The sequence below is a fragment of the Odontomachus brunneus genome, unplaced genomic scaffold, assembly GCF_010583005.1.
Source record: "Odontomachus brunneus isolate Ranch 3 - 2012 unplaced genomic scaffold, Obru_v1 Obru_scaffold_103, whole genome shotgun sequence".
NCBI classification, from domain to species: domain Eukaryota; kingdom Metazoa; phylum Arthropoda; class Insecta; order Hymenoptera; family Formicidae; genus Odontomachus; species Odontomachus brunneus.
Genome location: NW_022639553.1, coordinates 193077 through 217876, shown reverse-complemented (window position 1 = coordinate 217876; position 24800 = coordinate 193077). Strand labels below are relative to the sequence as shown.

Genomic DNA, 24800 nt, shown 5'->3' with positions numbered 1-24800 from the left:
ATGCGTCTCGCCGAAATCTTTTAGTCACCATCGATCTATGGATAGTAAAGATGGTATTCATAGTTGAATCTTATATTTAAGATCGTCTTAAGCTTATCTTGAGATGCTATGTGAATTATTTCATCAGCTAGCGTCTGACGATGAAGTCAAGACGATTTTAAATATAAGATCTGACTATGAATACCATTCTGAGACATTCGCAGCCTTAAGCTTCGGTCTACAATAGGTGTTTTAAGTCTTAAGCTTTTATTATTTTTATTATTCTTATAATAATCGACTGTGATTGGCCAATTTCCTAAGTGTTAAAATACCTATTGTCCCAGACAGCACAGGTTCTTCAAAGAATGTCTTGGAAACGTTTTCAGGACGTAAGATATTCTTAGGACGTTCTCAGAAGTCTTTAAGATGTCTTTAGGATGTCTTGTGGAGATTTGTACTATTTGGGGTAAACCGGAATTAAGGGTTAGAATCCATTAGACATTACCGTATAGACCAATCGTAGTTGTTTTTTGTGCTCTACAAAGTGTTTGTAGTTTCAAATGGATCCTATCCTGAATGTGCACACGAATAAGTGAAAGAGCGCGAATTTTTGGCTCTCTTACTCGACGTAAGTCAGGTTATATTATGAATCGTTAAGGCCATCACGCTCGATGTTAGAAAGCTGAAAATAGCCGCATGATTAAAGGCCATCACATACAAAATTCCGTAAGAACTTAAAACGTAAGCGTAAAGAAATCGACCAATCCCAATCGAGCACTCGGCTCTTCGTAACCCCTCCATTATTACGAAGAGCCGAATACTCGATTGGGATTGGTCGATTTCCTTACGCTTACGATTTAAGTTCTTACAGAATTTTGTATGTAATGGCCTTTAATCGTGCGGCTATTTTCGGCTTTCTAACATCGAGCGACCGTAATTAATATATTGATCGATATCACGCCGCGATTGACATGTTTACAATCCGTCGAAAATGATCCTTGTGCGCAAACAAACATCGAGAGTGTAGCGATGTGAGATCATCGCGACGTTATAGGAAGTAATATTTTCATATTGCCGCATTAATTAACAGTGACAAGAACGCGTAGCTGAAAACGAATGTGACTAATCCGAAAAGGTTTGGCATCTTTTCACGTAAACTCGATCATATTTATTAATCATGTAATCTTTTTTACAGTTTTATTAGTGAATTGTGTAACAAAGTAAAATTTGCAGTACTTAGAAGCAATCATGAATCTTTTATTTCGATATAAACTGGTGAAAAGTGAATATTTCCATGTATCTTTAAGATCTTTCATGTATCTTTTGGATGAATTCCAGCTACAAAACCAGTACTGTGTTATACAAAACCAGTTTATTGGTTGCATATTATCTTACAAGATATTTTAAATAATATGTGATCAATAAACTGGTTTTGTGTAACACAATGTAACGTAGCTGGGAAGCACCCAATATCTTTCACTTTTCACGAATTCATACTAGGTGAAAAGATTCATGATTGAGTTTCTGGGGCCTTATTCTCGAAAAATATCGCATACAATATTTCTATGAAAAGTTACAGTTCATGTTAAATATATTATAGCTTTACGAAATATCGTATACGATATTTTTCAAAAATACGACCCTTGATCTATTTATTGGTAAGGCCATGGACGTAGTATACATAGACCCCGCATACGGCCAGAAAAGTAAAGCCAACATGTAGAAAGAGACATAGACGTAATATACATAGACTCCGCATAGAGTCAGAAAAGAGAAGCCAATATGTACATCCCCTCTGTTTTCTGTCTGTTTCTGCACAGACAAAGTGTGCAATAAGATTTAAGTAAGATTTTTACTTGCCAGTCTAATCGGGGTACTGTTGCGCTCTATAATATTATGGAAACGAGAAATAGATGCACGCGCAACAAAAAAATAACACAATAGGAAAAAAACTATAACCTCTCTATTCTCGCTCTCTTTCTAGATGTTAGCTTCACTCTATTAGACGACAGAACATAGGACATTCAGAGTCCATGGATAAAGCAGTTGCGCTCGCCACTAATCTAGCTCTTGCACGAATACGGCGCATTGATTGGCTGTCGCGCGGCAAGCGTTTCCGCGTCTATACAGCGGAGCTCTTCGATCTTTCCGCATCGAGCAGCCGCCATTGACGCATCGATCAACATCGCTACACGTTTCATGTATCTTTTGCCTATCAAAAGTGAGTCGTACACGGGAATAAATGTCAAGAGTGTCGAAAATAGTGATGTGTAGTCGTCGGGACGTGTTGTAAGTACATTATAAGTGAGTGATCTTCTCGTTTTTCGATACATACGAGCGGTACTTGTTACAGCGTGTTGAGTGTCGCGACGGTGTCTTGCACTTGTTATCGAGTCGTTTAAAGCTGCGTTCCGAAATTCACTGCTAGTACTGAAAATCTATAGTTCATGTTACGTATAGTATAGAATTTCAGCACTGGCAGTGAATTTCGGAACGTAGCCTAAGTAGTGACAGAATCGGATAATCGTTGGATTTCTTAGTCGCGAGTTATAATTGCGGTGATAATCAGAGAGAAAGGTGGAATGACGTCAGAAATACATGCAACGTCGAATCTCGGGTGGTAACGTCGGTCTGTTAAGGTATGTCTACAATGGGAACAAAGTACAGAGGTTTTTCGTTCCTAACTGCTGAATTGTTGCAATAAGTTAAAGCGAGAAAAAATATACTTGTCTCACTCTAACTTATTGCACCAGTTCAGCAATGCAGAACAGAAAACAGACCCCAGGTTGTGAAAAAAGTAAGAGTAAAAAATTAACCAATCATAGTTGATTATTCTTCTCACATTTGACTATAATTGGTTAATTTCTTACTTTTACTTCTTACAACCCGTACTTTACTTTCATTGTAGGCGGACCTTTAAAGCGATATACCCCGCGAGTAAGAGGGAGGCACTGTTTACTTTGTGGCGCATATTATCGACGTGATCAATCGCGCGGCCATCTTCGAAATCGATCTTTTTGCGTCAACAGCGGTCATGGACACATCGATCGACATTGCTCCGCGTTTCGTGCGTTTTTTTCTTGTCGAAAGTGACAGTCTCCCGCGGAAATAAATGTTGGGAGTGAATAGCAATGTGCGATCGTCGGCACATATCGTAAGTATGTTATTAGCGAGTAATCTCCCCGTTTGCGAGCGATGCTTGTCGCGACGTATATCGTGACTTGTGTCAGTGTCTCTTACACCTGTAATTGCCATTGAGTCACTCAAGTAGCAGTGAAATTAGAAAATCGTCAAATTTATTAGTCAGGGATTAAAGATGCGCTGGTAATCAAAGAGAAAGGTCAAATAACGTTAGATATATATGCTGAAATTCACGTAGTAGCTTCGGTCTTTAAGGGATATACACACAGTTTCACGGACGCCTCACCATTTTCATGGGTTCACATTCTGAACTCCACTCTTTATTGCTAAAAACGCCTCTAAAAGTGACTTAGGAGCCTTTTTAAGGATTATAAGTCGTTTTTACAGACGCTTTCAGCGGTAAAAGTGAGTTTAGAATATAGGCCACTAGAATATAGGATCGATAGTGGCTAAAAATTTTCGGCCAGCAACATTTGTTTGTAGCTGCGTGTTTTTCATCATTGTTAATTGAGAGAACACGTTTTCACCTTTTGGATTAATTCGCAGTGATGAGAAACGTGTAGTTAGAAAGGAATATGGCTGATTGAAAATTTTCAGTAACTATCGATCTATCGAATAGTACCCGTGGAACTGAGTGTGTACATAATATATATTAAAAATATTTTCTCTGAATTTTTGCTAATTTTAATTTTAATCTCGTATCGTCTTTCGTATCTTTATATTGATTTTGATCGCATGATATCACAAAATATCGAAAATTCTATAGATCTTAATAATTAACACGATGGTTTGAAATATGCTCGAATTCGTAAACGTTATTATAAAAATTGTGGGATTAATCAATAATTGCGCGCGTCTGTTTTTTTTATTAAAATTCGCTAATCTTAGAAGTATAATTTTATTCTTTATTCGTGTCATTTTATTTCGTCAGAAATGAATTGAAGTTACTCGCGGGGAGGATTCTCCCTCGTACAGGACATATCGCCTCTGCATACATCGCCATTTATCATATTTATAAGGATTTTTTTTACTTCGTAAATTGGAATATAATCCGCCTCGTCTAGTATTTCGTCTGGTTGTGTTCGTGTTTAAAACTGCATCGAGTCTAAATGCAGTTGAGTATAAACACTGCAAATCTCTGGTGGAAAGATTGCGCCTCGACTATACATATGTACACACATACACACACACATACTCATATATATATATATATATATATATATATATATATATATGTATATATATATATATATACATATACATACAGACGTTTACGTACGCGAAAGTGCAGGAAATATCCATAAACAAACCCGCTCGAAGCGGTATGCAAATGAAAATGTCGCATTAGGTCGAACATTTCGAGAATTACATCGGGACAGAATTCAAATAACGAAACCTTGCGCAATCCGCGCAAATTCTCTGAAAATAATACAAATACTTCCGTTTTGATCGTTTATTACAGCAGCGTCACTCCGTCGGTCTCGTAAAAATGACGTCGAAATTACATGATTTTTGGTAAGAGTCCAAATTTACGGATAAACTTCTATTCCAGATCGCTTACGTGGCGTGGAGATTCAAGCACCTTGGCGTTTTTTTCCCTCCGACCATAATACTTACCGGCGCGGGGACAGGAAGAAAGAACACAGATAGCGAAGAGGAGGAGAGGAGGGCTCGAGGGGAGAAACGAGAGCGAGGACTGCGACAGAGGGACATGGAGAGTTGCGCGATAGGACAGTTGGGTCGCAGGCAAAAGTTACAGGTAAGAAGTAGTTCGGGAATTGGCTTCGTGCTCGATTTTGCCCCGAAACTTGTACGTCGCGCTTTATATCGCTATAAATATTACGCGGAAACTGGGACACTTTAAGGAAAAAAGAAGAAGAAGAAAGAAAGAGGGAGACAGTGTATGTGTGTGTGTGTGTATGCGAGAGAGAGAGAAAGAGGGAGAGAGAGAGAGAGAAAGAAACAACGGACACCCTACATGTACTGCTCCTAGTCCGATCTTCCGCGCTTTCCCTGAGGGCTTGGACAATTTCATGCTAAGGAATGTAATTTATTGTGCGATACTCTCTCTCTCTCTCTCTCTCTCTCGCGTGAGTCTTCTTGTTTTATTGCGAAGAGCGGAATCTTCGGGGCGCCAACGGGCGCCTTTTATCGCGCCGCTATATACCACGCGTCGCTTCCGAAATCCGTTTTCGTCGTCGAAAAGCGTCCGCCGTTAATCGACCGGTCGACCCAAATTTTTGCGCCGAATGCATCCACGAGCTATATTTAATAAATCAATCGCAACTGGGGATGTCGTCTATTCCGTTAAGCTGCGCTCTAATGTCAGGTGGAAGCACCGATATTTTTAAACGTGCCGATAATGTTCAATTACAGTCTCTCTCTTTCTTTCTCTCTGGCTCTCTCGCGCACGAGCGCACTCTCTCTTTTTTCTCCCCGTGTCTCCGTTTTCAACGTGTCAACGTTTTTGTGTAATTTAATTAGACGTGCTATATTATTCGTTATTTTATTACTGTGACATTGCGAGGGACAACTGGTTCTAACCAGTGAAAGAATAAGATTTTACTGCAAAATCTATAATATAGTGAGTTGCAAAAAGATTCAGGCGTAATGAAGTTGGGAGCTCATTAAACTGTTAAAATTAAAAATAATTACCGACAGATTTATGTAATAATAATATAATTAATGATATAATTAGGAACACTAAATAATAATAATTTATAATAGAATTATTATAATTAAAATAATAACATATAATTAAAAGTTATTTGTAAGAATATATATTACATAGTTCAACGGAAAAAAACCTGTGTTTTTATTTTTCAAAAATAATTTTCATGAATGGAAAACATAAAAGATTAGATTGAATATAAGATAGAATATAATGTTTTTAAATGTCTGTTATATCTCTGGTTCTCCTATTTACTTAAAACTAAGATATTCAAGTTAACAAATTATTGTTTCATATATAAAACAATCGTTGTTTCCTATATAAGCAACAATATATATATATAATTTTGTTACAAAAACTTTAAGATTTTAAATTTTAATGTTGTAATTTTATTTGAATATTGCAATAATCTCATTTCAAAATTTACAATATGATTATTTCGATGATAATAATATCTCTTTCCGATATTTTAAAACATCATCTTTTCAATTCAATATTTTATGCTTTCTAATAATGAAATTCTATTAATAAAAATTATTTTTGAATAAGAATACAGATCTTTCTTTGTTAAAAAAATCTTTTAAAATATTTAACTTATAAAATATATTTTTGCAAAATATATAAAATATCTTTTTGCAAATAATTTATCTTCACTTAACGTCTTGTAATCTCATTTGGAGATTAACGTGTCAAACATAAAGACACTTTCCAAACGTTCTTTTTTCTTTGTGCAATGACGCTGTGATTTATTTACACTGACTGTTTATTTGCATTAGTGATGACTGCACCAATAATAGGAACAGTCGCTACTATTCATTGATTTTTTCCGCGAGATTTTACTGATTGCAATGCTAAATCTATAACTGAACCACCAGTTATAAATATAGCAAAGAATGCATGGATTGTATTTTCGAGAGTACGCGGGGCCTCTTCCAATATTTCCCATTTGCAAGTAGATTGATTTTCCGGATAAGAGAACGTTTAAGGGGTAAGAGGAGGCAGCTTTGAATAGCCGCGAGAAAGGACTTGTGTAGTGACGTGTGGCTTCCCTTTTCATCGAAGATCCCTTTCAGATAGCCCGAAATTGCTGCGCAACTTTATAATATGTTTGTGTGTTAGAAACAATATGGCATAGTTTCTGCGAGTAATTATGTTGACATAGTCAACGTGAATAGTTTTTGATAAATATTTTTTTAATTTCGATCAGATTCGCTTCAGTTGAGCAAAATTTTCATATATCTTCTGCTTATCTTAACGTGACATCGCGTCTTAGAGCCCTGAATTTATGGATCTATAAAAAATAGTTGCATCAAAGTGTTTTATGTTAGATAATTCTGCGTGACGGCTCTTATATTCCTCTAAAAGTCGGAGCTATAATTCACACATGTCGTACGTATACCAATGCGAGCCGATGGCTTGTGCGAGCAATTTCCCCGAGAGTCGTGTATATGTCTACGTTATACACATACACACACACTGATAAAACTCACTCGTAAAACTCTGTTTGATTTTCGCGGGGAACAGATGGAGTAAAAGAATTATATGTGAATTTTATTCAGCGACATGTATACACGTCGCGCGTTTGGTATAAACAAGATATTGTGCCGTGAATATGCTCCGGCTGGCAGCGTGCCAGATTGTTATTGATTACGTATACTATTCATACTCTTTATACTCCGTCGCGACTTTCGAGCATTGTCAGTCACAAAACGAATTAATCAATCTGCCGACCGATCAGCAAGTATCGGCGGGAAAACCTTATCGTCCGGAAATTTTCACCGAGAGAGAAGCGAAATTAAAGCTCGCGCCCGCAATAGAGCTCGGCGATAATTAATCTTATTTCGAGCGCCGAGGCAATTGGCTTCTTTTCGCGTCTACATTTGTTTATTTCGCTCATCAGAGACGTGCTCGCGCATTTACTGCGGTGGCGGCGGCGGCGGCAGCAGCCGCTTTTGTAAATGCAAATTGTCCGAATTAATCTTTGATGAAATCGATATATTACGCGCATTATGAATTGCTAATTTCATATGCTGTTAATTGTTAATACGGAAATATACGCGTTGGGAGATCGCGTGCACGCGCCTCCCGTGTACGATCGGGGACGCGAGCGAGCATTATCGAATCCGGATTGATTAATAACTCGTCGCGTTGGCGCGGTGATAGCCGCGGAAGGAAAATTACGCCGGTTAACAACGCGATCACATGCTTTCGCGCATGCATAGCAAAATAATACTGTTGCCGGCACACGGGAGCTTTCCGAGTGCTTCCGCTTCCTGCCCCTCTCTCGTCCGCGCCGACAGGCTCTCCCCATCTCTCTTCCTCGCATACATTCTCTCTCTTTCTCTCACTCTCTTTCGACCTGCAGTATTATGCGCTGTTCAGGACATATTTTCTAATAAAGACGAGCGCGGCATTACGCGCTTCTAATGGAAGCGCGAAAGCGGGAGCGAGCGGCTAAAAAAAAATAATCCCGGCGTGACAAAACGTGCGGACCAAGTTTCGAATGAGAATGAAGTCACGAAAGTGCCGGCGGCGATCACGTGTATGGGTATATCGAAGATTGCGAGCCGTAAACGTGAAATATCCGCTGGACTAGGAGCGCGCCGCGGAGCCAGTAAGCTCCCCGGATCGCCGCGGAAATTTGTGGAAATTCGCGGCGGAAGTGTACAGTTTTATTTCGGCCACGTACGTACGCGGATATATACACATACACACTCACACACATACGCTGCACGTAGCACGCGAGAGCGTGCTCACGGGACGGAAAAAGTCGGGGAAGTACACACAGTTATAGATTCGTATCGGTACGTATCGAGCGCGTGAAATATGCATGTCGCGTAATTTACTTGAAAGCTCGCGCCACGTCGGAGTCTCGCGAGCGCGAGCGGTCGCCTGGAATAATTCGAGGTCACGTTAAGGGTTCACTCATTGCAAGTCCTACGAATAGCTTCCGTTTATATTAAATTGACGCGCACGCGTGGGCCAACCGAAAATCAGGCGCGGATAACGAGATCTAATTTATTTCCTCCGTGAGTCGCGGCCGCGTTTTCACGCGATGCGATCGTTTCTTCAGCTGCGATGCGGAACGAACGCCTTGCGGGCTCAGCCAGCTCGTGTCGGGGATCCACGGAGATCTCCGGGGGAGCAAATAGAACGGGTGATAGATTTCAATGATGGATTCTTCAGCGAATCTGCGAAGTGGGTTTCACCTGGGCGGAAATATTACGCGGAGACGTCATTTGTCGGGGCTTGTCGAATTCTCGCAATGTGGGTGGATTTGTATGTGCGTGTATCTTCATAATGAAGTTTCGAATTGAGGTTTTATTAAAAGTAAAAAGGCTACCCGTCGCTCGAAACCGAGCGAACTGTGTCGCTTTGGCATGCACTTTGTCCGCATTCTTTCTCCGACTAGAAATTTATCTCACACGTAGAAAAGTACATACTGCATTCGAGCAAATGTTACTTGTTTCGAGCATTTCAAAAGTTTATATATCTGCAAATCTATAATAAACTTATCATACATATCAAATTTATTCCAAATGCATTCTAAATCCTGGTAAGCTTAACATTTCAATCAAGAGTATCAAGTCACAACAACAATTCGGTTTGTTTACATGGGGAGAATTTTATAGAAAAAATTACGTAGTAGTAATTTATAGAGTTTTGCAGGCGAGGAATAGATTCTGCAGTAATCCAGTATTCTTTTATTTCATATGTGCTTTCATACACTGAAAAAAGAATTTGGTTGTCAAAATCAAAATTTGGTTAAAATGGGATCAACAAAATGTTTGGTAATTGTAACCAAAAAATTTAATTGCTGCTGTTTTGTTTTGCTTAGTGACTAAGTAAATATATTACTGAGAAAGTAAGGCAAAATAGAGGCGATTAAATTTTTTGATCGTAATTATCAAATATTTATATGATCCTATTTTAACCAAATTTTGGTTTTGTCAACTAAATTCTTTCTTCAGTGTATGCACTTATATTTTGGGAACTGAAGATTTCTAGCGAAATTTACTATATTCCTTAGCATGGTAAACCTTACTGACAATTTATTTCTGGACTATTAAAAATATAGTAAAATTGAAAAGAATTTATACAAAGAAACCGCTCTAAAAAAAACGTTTGTTTAGATTAACTAAATTTCTGGTAGAACGTGAATGAATCAAAAAATTCTGTTTGAAGATACCAGAATTGTGTGCAAGTTAATCAGAAGTTTTGTTAACTTCAACAGAATTCTAGTAGTTTCAACCGAACTTTTTTGATTCGTTCATATTTCACCAGTAATTTGGATTAACCCAACCCACCTTTTTTTCCCGTATACAATATTTTCTTCATGTAGAGTCGAGCTAACTTTTTCGTTAATAAAGTTTTCTTATATTCTTGTAAAGAGAATACATTTTTCTCTTGAGTGTATGATAATGAGCTTTTCTGAAATTAGCGACGCGTATATCTTAAGACTATTATGAACAAAATATTCCTTGAAGATAATAACCATTACTTATAAGAAAGAAAGTAAGCTCTGGGGTGATCGCTTTTCTTAGCAGTAGGATAATATTTTCCTGTATAGCATATGCATAGTCCTAATTAGATTGATCCCAACTAGTCAGCTAGTTTGTGTTGTCGGTTGCTAACAAAGTCCTAATTATGAATAATTTTTATTATTAATAAGGTTCTGATCGTCATACTGCATTACATGATTTATCAAGACTCGGCAATCTTTATCTTTATTATCTTGTATTAACCAAGTAACTGGTTGGAATCAACCTGGACTATGGATGGGGCAAATTTCTGGTCTAGTTCCGTGAGCGCGATATTCGGGCAAGAAGTGAACGCGGAACGAATATTCGCGACTTTCTCGATATGACAGCACGTAGAGCAGCACCACGTGCTCGAAAGTAAAGCGTCGGAGCGCCACGGAAGTGTGCATTCACGTTTAATCCAGCGGCACGAAGTTTGTCGTTGCTCTCGCGGCCGTTAATATAATCCGTCTTTAATTAATAAGCCGCCTGGCGACGCCGTGGCGGCTGCAAGTTGTCTGTTCATTGTTATCTCCCAAGCAGTAGCGGGTTAAATTATCCGTGAAACCGAACAAACGCCGCATTTCCCCGCTGCCGTTGAGGGACCCGCGAAAGAAGCAGCTGGACCGCGCGCGAAACCGGAAAATCGATAACGTGAATAAAGCCGCGTCGTATCGAACCGTAGAGAGGACGACTTCGGGATAAGAAAAGGGAGGATGCCTCGGGGGATGTAACGTGACGATGTCGCGATATTTCCGAAGGGTAACGCGATGCGTGTTAACCGAAGGGCTGAGGGTAACGACGTACGTATGAGGACCCGCGGAAATATTGCCTTAACTTTCAAGGGAAAGAGCTTTGAACTTATGTGAGCATGTCGAAGGGTCACTTATAGTATTACTGAGGAGAAATTGTATGTAATAGATAAATAAAAATAATATACACGGAGGAAGAGGATTGGTCGAAGACGACACAACTATGCGTTTCGGTTGAAAGGAATAGAATTTTTGGTTTTCTTAAGATTTACAAGTGATTGTAAATAAAAGTTATAAAGCACTTTTGCTTTACAATTGTAAGTAAGAATGGACGGTACGTAATTTTTAAATACTGACAAAGAGGAATATATTATATAAAAATTTAAAATAATTAAAACCCTCAAAATTAATTTTTATGATATTTAAATCATATTTCGAATTTTTGCCGATCACATTAAATTTGCTATTTTGAATTTATGAATTTCTACTTTGATTTTAAAAGCGGTTTCAAAAACCTTTAAATTCTAATTTTTATGCAAATCGATTTTTTTAATTTTTTGTTTGCCATATTGGATCTGCTATTTAAAATTTTGCAATTTGATTTTAGATTAAGATTTAGTGGTATTATAAACATAAAAAAGTATAATATTCCGTTATAATTGTTTCGGTATATTTTTTTTAATGCGCAAGTATCGTCATGAGCACTTTTGATTAATTTTATTTTTGCGGAAATTTTAACAGTCAAGAGGTTAAGAATCTTATGTAAATTTTATTATTTTAATTGTTTACATAAATTAATTTCTTATATAAGAAATAAATATTCATATTTTACAGAAATCAAAATTCTTATTCTTAATTGTCACGCTAATTCAATCAACCTTTTTTTTCTCAACGTGTACATATACATATTTCCCTTCATCAGTAGTTAGAAAATCTCTCACTTTTGCTCTTATGACTGTCGTGACTTTTTTCTTAGAATCGCTTAGAAATCCGAAGTGCCAGACATTCTGTTTCCTTCAACCAAGAGGCGTTTAGTTGCGTCACTGTCATATTAAATCGATCAATCTTTTTTCTCCGTATATATGCAATTTATTTAAACGTATATACCTTTCTCTTCGCGAGACCGTTCGAGAAATTACGCATCGTCCACTGCGGAAAATGCCGCCGATCGTTTGACCGTGGCTACATTGCCTTATGTTGATGCAATTATTTTGCACGAAGTGGGGCTCCGGTGGTGCACATATAGCGGAGTTTGCGAGGCGCTGCCGGTGGTGACGCTGGCTCGAAAAAGACGGTTAATGTCGGGGTGAAATCGATACAGAGGGACGCGCGTGGTCGGTGCTTTTGTAACGTCCGTATTTACGTGGCGCTGAAAGGGCATCCGCCCTGTTCGACCGGAGGCATGGGGCGGAAATGGAATATCAATTTCGCCGTTTTTCGCCAATTACGTCTCGTCGCGAAACAATCGTGCAGATTATTGCATCGTAACAAATCCATCTTACGTCCTCTTGGTTCTTCGACTTTGAACTAGTGTTCCGTTATAATTGTTCTGGTATAAGTATTTTTTTAATGTGTGAATATTTTCGTCATGAGCACTTTTGATTAATTTTGTTTTTATGAAAATTTTGACAGTCAAGAAGTTAAGAATCTTATGTAAATCTTATTATTTTAATTGTTTATATAAATTAATTTCTTATATAAATTTAATTAAAATATAATTTATAATTATATATAATTATATATTTATATATTTATAATTTATAATTATTTATAATTATATATTTATATATTTATAATTAAAATTCTTATTCTTAATTGTCACGCTAATTCAACCAACCTTTTTTCTCAATGTGTACGTGTACTTATTTCCACATATTTTCCTTCATCAGTGTTTAGAAGTGTTCGTCAGTAAGATCGGGGAAGGGCCGGTATTTTGTGGAAATTATGAGCCAACAACAAATGAAAGTCGCTTCAATTTGCGTAAAAATTTATTTTGAAGGAGTTTTGACTTTTAAACTTTTCGCTGTTATATAGGTTTCAGCATTTTTTTAATATGGAAATTTTAATTCAGATTTAGTGACTCAATCCTTCTTCCTTTTCCCTCAGCAAGTAGCATTTTTGTAATTTTATTAACTCTTGTCAAAAGTAATTTTTTTCCCAATAGCCTAATTTAATTTCGTATAATTAATCAATTAATAAATTATTAATTGATTAGTTTTTTATAATTTTAATATCTTACATAATTTATATAAGATATTAAAATGATGAAAGCATCGTGTATAAATATTGGTCGACTGCTAAAACGTTTCAGGCGTTTCCCGAGCCGCGATAAAGCGGCTAGCCCGTTTGTGATATCCACTGATTAATGTTTCACGATTATCGTCAATTGAGTTACCGATCGCGGCGATTATTTCTATTCTCTCTCTCCTTGCGCGCGCCCGCACGTCTCAACGGAAAAGCGGAAAATGCCGAGAGAGCTTGCCGAGAACAATCTCGGCGTGTATCTCGGGCGTAATGAGATCCGACCTTTTCGTTGTTAATTAGTCCGCTGGAGATCGGTCAATTAATGAAGACGTAGTTGCGTGTCGAGCCGAGAGAAATCGGATTCGAGGCGAGAAATCCGGCTCGTTCCCGGCCGGCGGCCGTCCTTCACAACTCGAAGAGATCGCCGCTGAAACTACTGTGTTACTTTATTCCACCGTTGCTGATTCTTAATTATCTTCGACGACCTCTTATAATTAACGACGCTTCGTTTGTCTGGCACGTGACATCCAAGCGGAAACGTGTATACGCGACGGAAATGTAAATTAAATCGGCAAGCCGTCGCGCGGCGAGAAAGCGCGCCGCGGGAAATTGCACGGATTTTTTGCTGCGACTGAATTTTTCGTCTATGTGTTAATAACCGCGGAGAGAAGCTTAAGATCGGAAATCAATGGCTTCGTATGTAGCCGTGTCTCGTCGTCGAAGCGTGACCGTGTAACGAAGTTTTGTATTTCGGTTTATTCCTGGATTTAACATCGGTGGAATTTCAATTGGATTAATCGCCGAAGTGTTTCTGACGTGCTTCAAACTGATCTTCGTTGAAGGAGCACGCAATTCCGAACTTGCCGTCATTTCGCGACCGGGAAGAGACGAAAGAGAGGGAGAAAGAAATAGATTGATTTATGAAATTTGTAGGGAGGGAGGATGGCAAAGGTGAGTGCTCTTTTTACGCGCATGCATTGTATTATGTGAGTTTTAGTGCAGCGTGACAAAAGGAGAATTTCAACGGAAGTAATAGGTTCAGTTATTTGTTCGCAGCGACTGAAACGATACGGGTACGAGTCGGGTGCATTAAAGTTTCAGAGTTATCCAGTTAGTTTAGGATATTCGCAATGACAATGATTCACGAAGTTCAATTATTGGAAAGGAAAACACATATTCCGCTGTGCGCGGACAGAGTTTTACAGTAGAAATTACTATGGGATTTTGTAGCCGAGGAGAACAGATTGACATTTTGCAGCAATTCACTATTTTTTTATTTCATACGTGCTGCACAATAAAAAACATTATTGATATTGAAATCGATCCGTGTGGAAATGTTGTATTTTTAATGTGTGCTAATTGGACGCATCGTGGTTGTGTTATTTTGACTACTCTGCGTTGAGTTCATATTCACCGTTTCTAAGCCGTTAAAATAACATATTCTTGTACATTCTTAATGACACATTTTATATGTAAAGTACACACAGATACGTTGCATTATTTGTTAACATAGTTGTGTTAAGTTAACACGAGAATTAGAGCAGATAAACCGGGACACGTGGAATGTGTTAAATTTGATACACAATTTTTTGTAGTGTACTTACATATTTTAGAAACTAAAATGTGATATTAGAACACTTGCTATCTTGCTAGCAAAATCTGCTATGCTACAAAATTTACTATGTTCCTTAGTAAGATAATTAGTTACTGACAGTATATTCTGATGTATGTGTATGTGTGCGTCTGCTAAAGCATAATGAAATTGAAAAGAATTTGTCCGAAAAGAAACTACAATATTCTCTCTATGCATATGCTACTTATATTTTAGGAATTAAAATGTGCTATCAAAATATACTTGTTACCTCTTTCTAAATGTACTGTGTTCTTTAACAAAATAGACGTTACTGACAGTCTATTCCTAGACTACTAGAAAAATAAAGTAAAATTGAAAAGAATTTATATGAAAAATAAGAATTCTATGATATTCTCTCCGTATAAGAGAAAGAGAGAGAAAGAGATGGAATGGAGGATATTTTATATGCGCAGTTTCCTTTTTACAAGATCAGCGCTTACTGACACGAAATTTGTCACCCGGACAACACTGCTCTCCCGGCAAACAATGGCGCGCTAATGTACACCGTCAAGATAAATGCGGAAAACAAAGAAAGTTGCTCTCGCCTTCCTTCCTGCATTTTACACCGAGCTTCTTTCGCGCCTGCTGCCGACCCGCAGGTCGTCCCGTTCTCGTGAGAGGCGTGCCCCACGCAATCAGTTTAAAAAAGATTGCGGGTAAGTTGTATCGACAATCTCGACTCTCCTCGCACGCTGTTCTCGTCTCAGTGACTCGCTACATACTATACGGGGATGTGCGCATCGTTTCTTAACGCGGAGCCGTAAAAAGCATCGCAACGAGATCGTTTGATCGCGCTCCGCGCGGCACAGCCGTTCGCGAATTAACGAGCCGTGTCGGCCGACCCGGAGAAATCAAATTTCGTTGTGCGTTTTTGCTGCCTTTGTTCGAGATTATGGCTGCCGCGATGAAATTTCGCGAACAAATCCCGGATCGATCAGCGATTATTGGGAATTTAATTCGACGGGCTGACTTCTCTCTCTCCACGGTAAAACGCCGCTACAATCGGTAAGCGTGCGCGCGCGAAGCTCCACGATTATTCGACGTCCAAAATGTTAATCCGCCATTATATTTTATTACGGCACGGTTATGCCTATTATGCGCGGCCGTACAGCTGCGTGAATGCATCACGGCGTTCCGTTCTTTATGAGAGGAATTCACGCCGGCATTAAGCGATATAATCGCTCGGTATCGTCGACGTAACGTAGCTCGTCATCGATCGTCGCCATTCCCAGAGCTTATTCCCTACTTCGCCGACGCGATATCATCCGGAGAAGCGATTTCACGGCTGCTCTACAGCGCCTCTCCTGGCTCCTTCGGCGCGATTCTCTTTCTCCCTTGATAGCCGACTCTCTCTCTCTCTTTATCTCTTTCTTTATGCCGTAGATATTCAGAATCAAACTCCACCTGTTATTAGAACCGCGGATTCATTAGATAGTTTTAATAACATATATTTCTCTTGATTTTGTTTAAGCATGTGGAATTATCATAAATCCATATAATTTTAGAATACTGTTATTAATATTTTTATTTAGTGTTAGATTAGATTAGAGAATTAGGTCCAAATTCCTCAATTTTGCACGTATGTTCGTTTCTATATTTTGTGCGATTATTTATCGTATAAAAATATTATTTAAAAATATTATTTATCGTTATAAAAATATTTATCGTTATAAAAATATTTATATATTATCTCCTATTACTGTATTAACACTCGAGAGAACTCAGTCCTAGAGCGCGAATAAACGACACACTCCTTCTCTCTTTTTCTCTATTTTTTTTTTTTTTTTTTGAAGAGTCGTTTTTCTAAAATTTATTTTATTAATTTTTTACTCCTCTTCTCACGCGTGAGGCAGACGCGCTTTTGCGTGCGACTTTTTAATTATTCACGTGGCCGCGGACCGATGTCCTCGTCCTCGGCAAAATTCTTCTCTTTATAGCGCCCGGTTTACGTTCATTTTGCGTATATCACGGCGAACCCGGGATTCTTTGATAATGGAGAGGGTGACCCAGAAAGTACCGCGTACTTATCTATCCGCCTACCTACTCGCCGCGTGTATGCACACACGTGCACGTGCTCCGCGTGTCTCGTGTGTCCTGCACACGTGTGAACACGCGTATGCTGCCGTCGTTGTCGTGCTATAGCGGATGCCATACCGTGCCATGCCGGGCGCCCCGTGTATTTACTGCACGTAATACCGTACTTAAGGAACCGACTCCCTGTTATCTCTCCCTCCCTCGGTCGGTCTCGCTCTCCTCTTTGTAGTATTATTTACGACTCGCACGCGCGGACACACGCTCGTATTTAGATAAAGCGCGCTGCCATCCGTCACGATTTTACTCGACGTGAAAATCCACCTCTCGTAGCTATCGGCGTTATCGCAAACTTTCAACATATGCATGCACGCACGCACGCACACGCGAACTCGCCCACGGCATACTCCGCGACTTTCGGTATTTTTCGGCAGCCGAGGACACGCGAAATGTCATGCGAAAAGGCGCGCTCTCGCGAATCTTCAATGCCGCGTTTATATACACGCGAATTGAGATTTATGGGATGTGAAAAAAAGGGAGACTCGGGCTGTGTGTTTGGAATCGTTTTTTGACGGCGAGGGCTGGTTTAAAGTAACGTTTCCGGCAATTCTAAGCGACTTGTCAAACTTGTTGAGAATCCTCCGGAAAATGTCTTCAGCGCTCTTCTCTCTCTCTCTCTCTCTCTCTCTCTCTCTCATTTACACACATTTTTTATTAATAAATGAACCGATCAATAGGTTGCTAGCTGGCGATCCTGCATATGGGGCAACTCATAAAGTTTTATTCCCCACGCGGCGTTTCTCGTTTCGTCTTGTATCGCACCATATCGCTAAAACGGGCAGAAACGCGAGTTTTAAACGAGCGTTTTGGCAAATCACGATCGCGGTGTATTTTATGTTCGGCGAATGTACCGACGGGACGAGAAGATCGTGCGACGACGATGATGACGGTGACGACGAAGGGAGCTCGCGAGTTTCGCATAACAACCCGCTGCACGAATCATCTGCGTTTCGGATGGATTACCGAAAAGTTAACATCCCGAGATCGCGAATAGTTAAAGTTGCCCGCGTTGTTAGAATATTTGCCTTCCGAAGAACAATTACGACGCTACGAAGGCGAAGCCAAGTCGTAGAAACTCCACGAAGTAACATACTTCTCGTTTCTTCGCGTTTTCGCGCTCCAAATATCGCTTCAGCTTTTGGGTATCAACGAAATTTGAATTTTGCCCCGGAGCACGCGGTGTTGCGGTTCTTATTGAGGTATACACAGGAAAATGTCATTGTATTGTTAAGAAAAACGATTCCTCAATTCACTTTCTTCCTTTCAAGTGATATTGTTATCTTTACAACAAAGAATATTTTCTTAAAGAGTATGCTCGCCGTAAATTTGAGGTAAGCTCATTATCGTTTACTCAAGAGAAAAATTTTTATTCTTTTCACGAGAATATTATACAACTTGTATCAAAGAAAAAGTTGGCTCGACTTTATAAGCAAATCGGATTTTTTCCTTGACATTCTTGATTGAGTGCTAAACTTATTACGATTCAGACATTTAAAATACATTTAAAACATTTAATTGAGGTGCTATGTGTGTTTTGTTTTCTTAATAATAATGTACTTGACACAAGTAAAAACATAATGATGCCCACCAAATCGTAAGTACCAAATATTTTAATTAAAAAAACACAGAAATAATATTTCTAGTAAGGTTTTCTGTATTTGCGGATTCGCGAACTTCACTGAAAAAAGATTTGGTTGACGAAACTAAAATTTGGTTAAAATGGGATGAACCAAATGTTTAGTAATTACCAAAAGATTTAATTGCCGCTACTTTGCTTTATTTTCTCAGTAATATGTTTACTTAGTAATTTATTAAGCAAAGCAAAATAGCGGCAATTAAATTTTCTGATTGCAACTACCCAACATTTGGTTGATCTCATTTTAATCAAATGTTGGTTTCGATATTCAAATCCTTTTTTCAGTGTGTGTATCTGTGATACTTTTCAGCCGGGATGTCGGTTGTTCGTCTTTAAAATGATTTTCCTCCCCCGCTGTAAAAGCAACGTGTACGCAGTCGAGATTCTTTCTCTTTCGCTCTCTACCACTCTCGAAATATTATTGCCGCGGGGCGGGAGGCAGTAATATTCTTCGTATCTTCGCTGCTGAAATGTATGCCGGAGAGATTTTGGAATATCTCGGCCGCTCTGCCGTTCTAAGGCACGGGAATTCGATGTCCCGGTTCCGCCCGGGACACCCAAGGTCGAAACGCGAGATTAATCCGTAGATAATCGCGTCTGTAATCTCTCAGTATTATTAAATTCAAATGAAACGTCAGCGTTTCGTCCATAGTTCCACGCGTGTGTACGCGACTGCAGTAAATTGAATTAAATTAATATTTACAAGCATCGATTTTCGTTTAGACACTCGCTCGAGCTTGCTACTCATAGTCGTAATTACGGTAGAAAATTGATGTCGGACTCGACATAATGGACCAGGCATTGTATTATAATAATAAACTAGGGGGACGTATATATACGATCTTTCATGAAGGATGTACGCATTTGTTAAATTTCCACTTATAACGCGTTCATGCGACACGTTTTAACGCGTAATGCGCACGCTACCGTCGCGGGGGATAACACAACGGCGGAATTAATGCGTAGAGACACGCATACGGCCGCGGATAACAGGCGCTCCTCGCATTACGCAGATGTCGAGGCTGGAAAATGAGATCGACGGTGATCCGCACGGCCGGCAATTAATTATATCGCCCTCATCTTGAATGCCGCGTTATGATTTCACGAACGCTAGAACTGCCGATGCAGTTAAATAAAACCACACTGTTAAATATTGGAGGGTCAAATTTAAACCAATTTCTTGAGTTAAATAATATTTAGTTATTTTTAACTATCATGTGTGTCAAAATTTACTATTTTAACACAAAACATGTGGTTAAAAAAACAACCACATCTAATCAACCCATTTAAAACAATATTGAGTTATATTTTTTACTAAAACAAAAGTTACATTAACGTGCACATAATAAAATATAAACTAAATTTTAGTCAAATTTAATATATTTCTTAAGTTATTTAACTCCAATTATTAAATTATTTAACTCCATTACATTTGTTAAATTAACGACATATTTAGTAGGAGCAGTGGCGACTTATAGGAATGGTTAAAAATAACTCAAATTGAGTATAATTTGACACTACGGATTTAACAGTGCATATTACGGGTTTGTTATTTTTTACGAGAATTATTCAAATTTTACGACGGCGAATTTTGTATTCTTAATTAGCAGTTATTCAACAATGATACAACCCCCATGGAGTTTCGAGAAAAATGATGAAAATTTAACATGTAATTTAAAAATAAATATTTGTTATTTCTTAAATATTTTTTTTTCAATGTGTGTATAGAAATTCTGCTTCCAACCCGGTCAAAACGCGCTCGGCTCATTCATCGTCCGATTGATTCAACCAAACTTTCCGTTCTGTATATAATCAAACGAGCTTAATAAATTAAAAAATGAAAAAATGGAGTATTTTTATATATTGCGCATTCTTTCAAAAACCTGAAGTCTTAACCGTTTTGATGGGTCGGTGGTTTCAGCGCTAATTTCTCAATAGTTCACTTGGGCATTTCGCGAAATTCTTATATAAGACATGAGTGACACGCTCGATAACATTTCAGAATAATTCACTGCCGATCGAATCTCGAAGTGCAACGAATGGAAATGTCCTCGTCCGTGTGCCGGCGCGTCCTTGTAGTGTACGTCGCAATTCCCAAGATACAATACAGATTTATTTTATCCCCCGGTGCATTCGATCGCGCTACAGCTGCCCGGCCGCGATATCTCGCCTGACGTTGAACTTTACATGCTTCTCTCCCGTATCGAATCTATTCTGTCGAGTATTCGCGCACATTCGTTCACGAGCGTTCGGAATACGCTTTCGCGCTTTCTGAAAATTGATATTCGTTACGTCGAAGATTGTGCAAGGGTGGCTGGCGGCGCAGAGAGGGAGAGAGAGATTTCTTCAGACTGCACGGATGATTTGCGACGCGAAGCAAAAGAAGGCGAATCGAAAGGGCGATACTTTTTAAGAAAAATATTGTGCAGTCGGAATGCTCGTCGCTGGAATTCATTATCGTTACGATCGCGGTATATAAATGCATTTCGCGCATATTTTGCAAATTTCCACTGTATTTGCGCGACGCTCAGTTTCACTCGCGACGCATTTCTTGGATATCGCAGATATCCAACGTGCTGGGATTGGGGAAGTCAACGTTATATAGATGAGATATTTTCTATCTCATCGTCCGCGGACCGGACTTGGGACAACTTAATTTCCTCGCTTTACGATGAATCAATTTCTGTCGGAAGAAATGGTTACGGTTATTTCTTTTCCTCTGTCTCTCTCTTTCTCTCTCCGCTCTCTCCCTTTCTCCGTTTCTGTCTCTTACTTTCTTCTGAAAATTGCAGCAGGAAAAGGTGCGAGTGAAAATTAGTGGGCGAAGTTTGTAACTTACTCTCGTGTACAGTGTACAGAACTTTGTAACCCTGTAGCTGGACTTCAGCCACTCGAGTTGCAAACGTTTCGTATCCTTCGCAGCCACCGAACCCCGCGTACATTCGTTTTTCCGTGTGCGCGCGCGAAAGAATTTTCGTGAAATAGGAGACAGAGAAATAGAAGAACCGAATCTTCTCTTCATTTAGCTGTGTTTTACATACACACGAGCCAGCAGCAAAACATCACGGCGAGGCTTCAACCACAAGACGAGCGATCGTCGACGTATCCTCTGCACCTTGACAATTATGACTCGACGTCACCGCGAAGAAACGCGAACTTCGCGACCGTCGCCTTTCGCGGTTTACCACAAACCTCTCGACTCGCAAGTAAGAAAACTAAATGGAAGAAGCTTGTGATCGACACACAACAAATGCGATCCGGAAAGAGGGTTGAAGACACGCGCGTCGTCGTTCTCAGCGAACGGACTCGAGTTTTCTGGCGGAACCGGGTGGTCGCAAAATAATACCGGCATTATATATCTGTGTGTGTGTGTGTGTGTGTAGGTATAAGTGTGGATGTGTTTTGGAGTAGTTTCTGGAGAAAATGTCGCGCCAGCGCTACAGTTTGCTGAAACAATGCGAATTTCGCAGACAGTTGGCGGGAAGCGCGTGTGATTAGGCGCTGATTCCATTACAGGATGCTTGATTTGCTTGCTAGTGATTTTAGAGGCATGCATCGTCAAGCTTGATTTCCATCAGCGCGCATTAACGTGCGATACATCGCGCCGTAATGCTTCCAAATTGCGACACCGCTCCGTGTTATCGGGCCGACACGCGGCGCTTGGGATTCCCGTTGTGAGAAATAATATTTCGTCTCTGCGTGAGAGACAATAAACGCTCGTCGCGATGGGATTACATTTGATTTTTGGCAATGCCCATTGCTTGACGGAATCGCTCCTCACCCTATCAGGTAGAAAGCTCGACCGGAGAGCGAAAAAGCCCGGGAAAACGTCAGAGAGTCGCCGGAGTATCGAGAGTATATTTTTTGTCGTCGGGAATATTGTCTCTTTTTATTTTAGACCAGGACGCACGTACCTATGGGCGCGCTCGTACGTATTTACATTTAGATACTTTTTCTACTCGCCCGTTATATTAGAAGGGACGGCGGCGCGCGATCGATCGTATGCCCTCATCGATAATCTCGTGTGGTGGAGGGAAGGGTGGCGATGGCGAAGGAAGAGAGAAACGCGCCGAAAGAGAGAGAAAAGGGGGGAGAGAGAGAGAAAGAGAGCAAGGAGAAACTCGCCATTTCGTTTCATGTATTTTCGGATGATTTCTTGTTCACGGGCGATTATTTCGACATTTTTCATACGCGAAACTTCATGTCGCTGAATCGGCCAGCCGGTCGGTCGACATATCGACGTGTCCTCAGCAAAAATGCATACGAGAAGCCCGTAGTATTTCTCCTCGTTTAATAGGTGCGCCCGAGTCGAAGTTTTGATTCTCCTTTCAACCCTAATATTTTATTTAACATCTACTTCGACACTCTGAAAACTATAGGCCTGTTTATGGTACACTGAGAGATAAATATTTGGCAATTTATTTGTAGGATATAAAGTTGATTTTAGAGAAATAATATAATTTACAAAGAAATAAATTCTGTTGCTAAAAGAAATCTTAAATCTTATATTCCGCAAATAAATTTTCAAATATTTTTTTCTCAGTGCAACTAAACTGCACATTTTCGGAACTTAAAAAGGAATAGGTATATAGCTGCGATTTAGTGTGAAAATGAGAGAAAAAGAACCGGGCAAGCAGAATGCAGTCAGTTCAACTGCAAATAACAGAGACGATATATTAGCCTCTTTTGATTGTCTTTAACAGCTTTACCGAGAGATTAGAAGAGAGATTAGAACCCACAAATGGCATTTCCTGTGTTTCCTACGTTAAGTAGATGCGCTAAGTAGGGCTTTAGTTTCCGTATGAATGGAACTTACCCTGATCCTTCAGGATATGCAAACGTCAGAAAGTCTAGGTCGAATATCTGAGTTGAAATTTCGCCTCGTATTCCGGACTTGCCTTACGCGCAAAATGCATTACACGTTTTGACACGATGGCGAAGTTCCGCGATGAGAAACGTCGCGTCGCGAAAGAATCACGAGCAAACGATAGGTTTTCACCGCGCCGTTGAATATTTTGTTCGTTTTCGCCGTACCGTAAGAACCATGCTTTTAAACGCGCCAATTCGTCCCTCCGATTTTCCTTTCTCATTGTTTTCGCGTTTGCAATCGCGCGCCGCGTAATCTGCCATTTGCATGAGAACAGCAGATGCAAGCAGCCGATTATTGTTGCGCGTCCCTTTGTGCCGTTACGTTATCTGCAAATGCGTTCGTTTTTTTTCCCCTAAATGCGAACGTATTTTCCATTACAACGGCCTTTGTTACGACTTAATTTGTTGTGACCTCCTTCTTGGAACGTATCATCATATAATGGCCTTTCAGCCCCAGAGCCACTTACGTCGCTCGATAATTCCATTCGTTACTCGTGAAAGCGTACCCCGCGATTATCAATGAATATCGTATGTCTTTGCGCGTTAGTTTTTCCCTCTCGCACCGGGAAAGCACGCGACGGTAAATGTCAATGATTACGGCGCGACGACACGTCTCGAGGCAACAGACGGAAGAGGCGCGACGCCTCTCTGGGATTATTTCTGCCGAAGAATCGTTTCTCTTTTACTTTCAAAGCAACGCGTTTACGTCGGTGACGACGACAGAAAAAGATATATAAACTCCGGGGGGGAAAACAGGCCGAGTCGTCGAGGAGATTTATGTAAGTGCGAGTGGATGTTGCATTGGCCTCCGAACGATTTCAGGTGAAAATTCGGGTCGCGCGTCGCGTCAACTGAGAAGAATGTCTTTATAGGAATTTTTCACGTCGCCTCTCTGCCTTTCTCTTATGCTCTCCTATCGCTGCCTCGCTTTTCCACCGGTGTAAAATCCGATAACTGTTTAAAAGAAAAAGTCGCGTATTCTCGAGCGCTCGAGAATACGAGCGAAGATGGATCACCGGAAGACAGCCGCCAGAGGACAAAAAGAGCGACCGGTCGTTTATTTTGCTTCCCGCACTGCGAAAAGTCAACGCGCGCTTAATAATGCGCACCGTGCGCTGTCGCAATTCGCTCCGGGCTTTATAGCGGCGATCAAGTATTCCGCGCGAAAATTCGTCAGTGTGTCTGCTTGCAAACAGAGAGAGAGAGAGAGAGAGAGAGAGAGAGAGAGAGAGAGAGAGAGAGAGAGAGAGAGAGAGAGAGAGAG

At 39.9% G+C, this 24800-nt stretch overlaps 1 protein-coding gene across 6 annotated transcripts in view; it reads left to right on the top strand.

The window, feature by feature from the left end:
* Nucleotides 1-2135: 2135 nt before the first annotated feature.
* Nucleotides 2136-24800, top strand: part of LOC116848991 — a 201010-nt gene continuing 178345 nt past the window's right edge. For 4 of the 6 annotated variants that reach the window (XR_004379046.1, XR_004379045.1, XM_032825697.1 and 1 more), the window contains exons 1-2: nt 3019-3133; nt 4673-4879. Coding sequence is in view for 4 of the 6 variants with exons in the window: in XM_032825697.1 (XP_032681588.1) it covers nt 3092-3133; nt 4673-4879 (249 nt within the window). In the remaining 2 variants the exon portion in view is untranslated. Of the gene's footprint in view, nt 2284-3018; nt 3134-4672; nt 4880-24800 lie in introns of those variants that run through there. The other 2 variants (XM_032825698.1, XM_032825699.1) reach the window with 2 other exon arrangements.